This window comes from Montipora foliosa, chromosome 1 (genome assembly GCF_036669935.1).
Source record: "Montipora foliosa isolate CH-2021 chromosome 1, ASM3666993v2, whole genome shotgun sequence".
Classification (NCBI taxonomy): domain Eukaryota; kingdom Metazoa; phylum Cnidaria; class Anthozoa; order Scleractinia; family Acroporidae; genus Montipora; species Montipora foliosa.
This window is the reverse complement of record NC_090869.1, coordinates 16649177-16656034: the sequence shown is the minus strand read 5'-3', so window position 1 is coordinate 16656034 and position 6858 is coordinate 16649177. Positions and strand designations below refer to the sequence as shown.

Here is a 6858-nt window from a genome sequence, read left to right as displayed (position 1 = left end):
TCAAATCTGCTGTTGAAATTTGTGCCGCATAGCCATTGCAAAGCATCCATCACCATGAACTTCGAAGTTACCAGGAAGCAGGTCCATTCACATGTGACAAAACCTCAACACAAAATGACCGATCAGTTTTCTAGACCACCTTTGAAACTTCAACTTTGGGAACTTCTCAGTATTTTCCCGCGGCAAAAATAAACCTCTAAGCTGGTCAGAAGTTGTTCGTTTCACGTCTCGTCGTTGATAATCATACCGTTGACACTTGACCTTGAATTTACTTGACGCAATCTAGGGGTAAAATTATGCCAATTGCAGTTGGCATACAATGACCGATAGCTTTTACATTTTTCTTTCAGGTGACCTACTGCCAAAACACTGGACTCCACAGCCAAAGGACCTCGACGGTTTTGAGAAAACTGTGCATCTATATCAGCTTGATCCAAGCAATGATGCAGACGAATATGAAAGAGTACAAAGTCATTTCCAACAATCATGCCCGAACAATATTGTAAAGATAGAGCGAGTTCAAAACCCAGCTCTTTACGGAATATACGCCATCCGAAAGAAAAAAATGGATGAAACAAAAGGAAGCAATGAAATGAACCTCTTTCATGGCACTCCTGGCGATAACTGCAAGCTGATTAACCACAAGGGGTTCAACAGAAGTTTTCAACGAAGGAATTCGAATCGTAAGAAAAATAGGCCTTATGTTTTAAACTGGATAAAGAAACGCATATCTGTGTTTCTGTCACCTCCTCGGTTTTCACACACGTAGTTGGCCGGCGGCCAAGTCAATTTTACCCAACCCATTGCGCAACGAACTCTCCCAAAGCAAGCTACTTATTGTTGTCAGTCCGGTATCAACTACCAGTATATTTTATTTTATTTTGCTCTAAGAGCAACTTGCAGCTAATTTTTCTAGTTTTTAGTAGCCTCTTAAAAGGCGACTTTGAAGAGGAAAGTTATCCGATGGAAAGAATTGGACAAGAGAAGTAAAGTAGCGTATTTTTTTCCTGAGGTGACAGACATTTCTGTAAGATATTATCATCATCATAACTCTACTGCTGTCGAGACTGCAGGTATAACGCCACGCCACAGGGCTCTGTCTGCTAATGCCTGGCCAAGGTATTTGGATAACAGAGAGGCCTGTTTCCCCTCCTTGGACAGGGTAGTCTCCATAATAATAGACCGGAGATCACCTGGTCTTTCGCACGAAAGCAGTGGCCTGCGAATCTTTCTCTTATTTGAGCCACGGTTTTGGAGATAGAAGGAAGTTCTCCGTAAATTTCGGCCTTTGTTGGATGGTTCTTCCAGAGGAGATTCTGAGCCCGCATAAGTAATCTGGTGTACGTGCCATTTGCCATGAAGGCGTTTTTCCTGCACCTTTGTTTAATGTCTACGTTTCGGCTCTATATGGCAGAATGCTTTCAACACAGGCCCTAAAGAATTTCATCTTAGTGGATTTTGCAATGTCTGATCGCCATATGTAATTCAGTTTGTTGCAAGTGCCCCATGCTTGACCCTTACGTGAGCTAAAATCTTTCTTACTATTAGCAACGAATGGCCAGAGGTATTTAAAGTCATAAACCTCCTTTATGACAGAACCGTCTCGTGAAAGAATTGATTGCTGGTCAAGGTCTTGGTTTATAGGCATGCATTCTGTCGTTTTTGCGTTGAGTATTAAGACCAACTTTTGCTGCTGCATCCTCTAGTGAAACGAGAAGCTCCTGGGCGGACGTTATCTGCTCAGCTACAAGTGCAAGATCGTCAGCATAGTCTAAGTCTGTTAGATGTTTGTAATTCAGTCGACCAGAGCGACGGCCTATATGAAGACCGTAGTGGTTGATATTGTCGACTGACTGTCTAAGGACATAGTCCTGTGTTAATTGGAAGATATTAAATGCTTAGTCTAATGGAGTTCTCATAATTACGAATAATCAACTGTTTGTTCCATAGCATATTAATAAGGGTAAATCAAATGGTGACGAGTGAAATTAGAGAATAATTTCACGCGCGTTTTGTCAAAAATAAATTAACACAAGTGAAATTATTCCCTAATTTCACGAGTATACCATTTCATTAGCCATTAATATCATGGGTGACAAGTTACGTTCATAAGACGTGGGTTCATTCCAAACCTAGAAGCCATTTTGGCCCTCTAGGAAAAGTTGCCATGGCAACATTGTAATTTCTCACGTGAAATTATAAATTAATTAACGCTGAAATTACAGACCCCAAAATGAAGCAGTGATTTGTTACCGATGTTACTAACTGTATTATTTTTGCTATTCTTCAGTCGCAAAGTATGGAAATGGGGTATATTTCGCTCTGCAATCCTCTTACTCAGCGAGGTCCACGTATTCACCACCAGACGCAAATGGTTACCGAAATTTGTACCTCACAAAAGTCCTTGTTGGTGAATACACAGTGGGAAAAGAAGGCTTAATTACACCTCCACCAAAGAGTACTGCTGATCCTACGGACACCTACGATACTGTGGTCGATCAGGTCCCAAATCCTTCCATTTTTGTTGTTTTCTACGACTGGCAGTGTTATCCAGAGTACTTGATCACCTTCCAGTGAAAGTAAAATGACAATGTTACCTTTGCGTGACCGTTTATATCTCTCCGACTGTCACTGTATGATCCAGAGCCTTGACTTTATTTGCTGCCAGTTAATCTAAGTCAGTCTCTGGTTGTTTTGGTAGTTTACGAAATACATATATATATATATATCTTTGCGCATGTGAGTATCCTGTAATGTCAGAAGCCCACAACCAGGGAGCTCGCAATTCCAATACTAGGCCTATGTAACGGAATTTTTACACATCAAGTTACTTTTAGACGAGTTTGGCTTGCACTAGTGGCCATTCTTAATCCTATGACTAATATTAATTTCTCATGCAAGACTTCGCTGAAAAGGTCTTGTTTAGCGGGAAATCAATCTAATAATAACTCGGTCTGTAAAAACGCAGTCGGTATAGAATAGACCGCACAACTTCGCGCACGTGGGTATTAGAGATTCGCGATATCTTTATTCTAACCACTTGGGTAATCGCACCAAGATTTTAAGGTGATCTTATTCCACCAGAGGTTTCATCTAGTTGGTATATCAGCCACTGCGAAATAGTTTTATTTTGCTGCAGTACTAAACTGTTTTCCTTCTAGTCATATTAGTTATTTTTAGACTTGAAACTTTCTGTTAATCATTGCAGGCTTTGAAGTAATTTACATCGTCAGTCCGTAAACTTTGATGACAGTGAAACATCTCGAAGCCACTAGTGCAACACTGGTTATATCCGTTTTAAGGCCTGTCCAAACAGTAAATGTTTTACGGTAAAACATGCTAAAACATTGTAGTTTGGCAAAACATTTTTCCGTTTGGCCACCTTGTTTTGTACTGTTTAATTAAACATGTTTTAACGTGTTGAGTAAGATTTGAACTCTGTCAAACATTCGATAAAACATGTTAAAACATTTCTTTTGTTCTCGTGTTTGGTCAGCGATGTTTTGGGCGTTTGGACAGATGCTTAAAACATGTTTGATGCGCGCATGCGTGTTGACTCTATTAGGTTGTTTGTATCCATGGATACGGTGTCGCGTCACGCGCTCATTTCTCTCAAGATGGCGAACGAAGAGGACGTTTTAGTCGAACTGTCAGAAAATGTTATCGAAGCTTAGTCTACACCAAAGCGGAAATTAAATAAAGTTAGGACAAGGAGATGGACTGACGAAGAAACGGACATTCTTATCGATATGTTTGAGGAAAGCGCCTGTCTATGGGACATATTTAGCAAAGACTATCACCTGAAGCATAAGCGTGACAAAGCTTATGAGAAAATTCAGGGAGAACTGGACATACTGATTACCGAGATAAAGAACAAGATAATTGGCCTGCGTTCGCAGCTTAGTCGTGAAGTTGCTAAAACAAACCAAAATGATAAAACTTGTTTTAAGATGTTTTATGCCGTTTGGCCACTCTGTAAAACATCGGCATGTTTTAACCTAAAACATGTTTAAACATGTTTTACGGTAAAACATTTACCGTTTGGACAGGCCTTTAAGTAGATTGGGATTTAATCAACCTAGGTGAAAACAAGACATAGGTCCTCCGAGCTGTCGCTCTCACGAGCATGTCGAGATCGACTTAAGTTTACTTCTCTGCATCTTTAGGCTGTTTCGTATTTTCCTGGATGAACTTCATATGACGCTAATCCTCTCGCTAGTAGCGAATTTTATAAGGGAGTACGTGAGTTCCTCAATACGAGAACGAGTGCGAGTACGAGGTTTTCGTTCTAGGCACGAGCAATTGAAAAAATAGAGCGGTTTTCAATTGGCTGTTTCTGAGTTAATATCTGCCTCCTCTTCAAAGCGAGTCTAATTGTGAAGTTTTTGTGATGGCAATTAGTTCTACTTAACATATGAATGAAAACTAATTTTAACAAGAAAAATTTCGCACTTAGACTCGCTTTGAAGAGGAGGCAGGCATAAACTCGGAAAAGGCCTATTGAGTGTGGAAAGTAATTAGCGAATTGCTTTGGTTTATGATTACTTCATTCATTGATTGGTTCAAAGTTCTCGCACCACTTTTTCAAGCTATTTGCTTACTGGATTTTCTCCGTCCTTTTTAATTGGCCAAAGTAATTACTTTAGTTTTGGTTTTACGACACTCGATTGAAACTCGCTCTAATAATAATATAGATAACAGAAATGAAAGTGCGTGTGCACGTGCGTATGCACGTGCTTGTGCATATGCTCCTACTCGTCCAAACTGCTATAGGAATTAAATAACATTTTTGAATTTTTTAGTATACTTTTTTTGCTTAATCTTCGGGTGATTCAAAGGGGTATCTTGGTTACCAAAACATATAAATGACTTTTAGAGGAGAAGTACATATGTGGAGAAACAAATGTACAGCCGAAATCGTTGCAAGTGGCGCCACGCAACGTCACTGCCAAGTAGAAAAATCACACAGCATAACCGTTGCATCTCAAGGGCTCTCAATAGAGCCAAAAGAATCCAATGATCTACCGAAAATGTCCCATGAACTCGGAAAAGGCCTATTGAGTGTGGAAAGTAATTAGCGAATTGCTTTGGTTTATGATTACTTCATTCATTGATTGGTTCAAAGTTCTCGCACCACTTTTTCAAGCTATTAGCTTACTGAATTTTCTCCGTCCTTTTTAATTGGCCAAAGTAATTACTTTAGTTTTGGTTTTACGACACTCGATTGAAACTCGCTCTAATAATAATATAGATAACAGAAATGAAAGTGCGTGTGCACGTGCGTATGCACGTGCTTGTGCATATGCTCCTACTCGTCCAAACTGCTATAGGAATTAAATAACATTTTTGAATTTTTTAGTATACTTTTTTTGCTTAATCTTCGGGTGGTTCAAAGGGGTATCTTGGTAACCAAAACATATAAATGACTTTTAGAGGAGAAGTACATATGTGAAGAAACATAATGGTCTGGGGATTTCGATTTGACGAAAACGGAATTGTGCAAAAAATGTTCTTTACAAAGGGGCTAAATATTGACAAATGGGAGACAATGGCATCTTTGCATTAACAAGGCAATGAGAGTGCTTACACCGTTTTGGACTTCTAAAGGGGCTGTATCAGAAAGTACGTTTCGCAACCAAAAAGAGGTCATGATGTTCCCGTTGCTTAAGATCTATGAACGGTGTAAAACCTCTTCATGATCAATTCGTTGTACACTTGAAGAAAAAAGCAAGAGAGACATACGTAAACCACATGCGTATAACTGAATTTCTGAAACAATGTTAGGAAAAATATTTGTTCTCCATCTGTTTAGTTCGTACTATGGATTTGTTTCCCTTTACTTCTTTAAATGACATCGAATTTAACCCTCTGATATTGAACTGCTACCCTCCCTTGACATTATTTCCACGATTACTAGCCTGGGCAGTCTATCATCTCTGATATTGAGTCAAAAATACCTAATCCTATAAATTCTAAATATTATCATTCATCTGATTTTGACAAATTAGCTTTACTTGTATCATCTTCACCATCTAATCTCTCTTCATTTCACGTTAACTTAAATAGTCTTGCTGCCCATCTAGGTGATCCTCAGACTGCACTTGCATGCACCGATGAATTTTCCTTTTCATGTCATAGGCCACATTATTAAGACTAAAGAAAACTATTCTTTAGGTTTCACAATGAAAAATAATAACTTAGCAACCTTCATTGATAATATATTTGCAAATACGTATGCTATATGAATGCCTTCAGTGGTAATTAAGTCTGTGATCATCTTCCTCAATTCCTGATTGTAGACAATCTTAAAGTAAACTACAAAGTTTTATATTATTATAAAAATGACTTTTCCGAATTTGATGAAGGGCAATTTATCAGTAATTCCTCACATCTAGACTGGACTAACGGTCGGTCCCATTCTCCCTCCCCACAAACGTCGCTTGTGGGGAGGGGGAATGGGACCGACACAAAAAACGGCTATTGCTAACATTTTTAATAATCTTTTTGTCAATGTGGGTAAAAACAATATGTAGACTCTTTGATTATTATCGCTTACCGCAGCTTCAAAGATGCCTGACGAACAGAAGGAAGCTGTTTTGTTTTCGTTCGTAAGAAAAAATTGCGAATTCCACGACCCCAACATTGGGATTCACTGCTGTGATCACCAACAAAGGGATTCAATAGCCTTCACAATGGGTTTGGCGTGTTAATTTTCCTGGGCTGAAATGTATCCCAAAGCCTAACAGCCCACGCTAGGCAAGGGGTTTATTTGTGCACATGAAACTGGCTGTCGAAAGAAAACCTGAAAGTGGTTTCTGCTTCGAAGTGGTACGTAGGAATGACCTCCTGATTCAGTTG

At 39.2% G+C, this 6858-nt stretch overlaps 1 protein-coding gene across 1 annotated transcript in view; it reads left to right on the top strand.

Moving 5' to 3' along the window:
• LOC138010385 (protein mono-ADP-ribosyltransferase PARP14-like) overlaps positions 1-2717 on the top strand; it is a 21618-nt gene extending 18901 nt beyond the window's left edge. The window contains 2 exon segments of the mRNA XM_068857320.1: positions 351-683; positions 2291-2717. Of these exon segments, the coding sequence (XP_068713421.1) occupies positions 351-683; positions 2291-2577 (620 nt within the window). The 3' untranslated portion in view covers positions 2578-2717.
• Positions 2718-6858: the final 4141 nt, after the last annotated feature.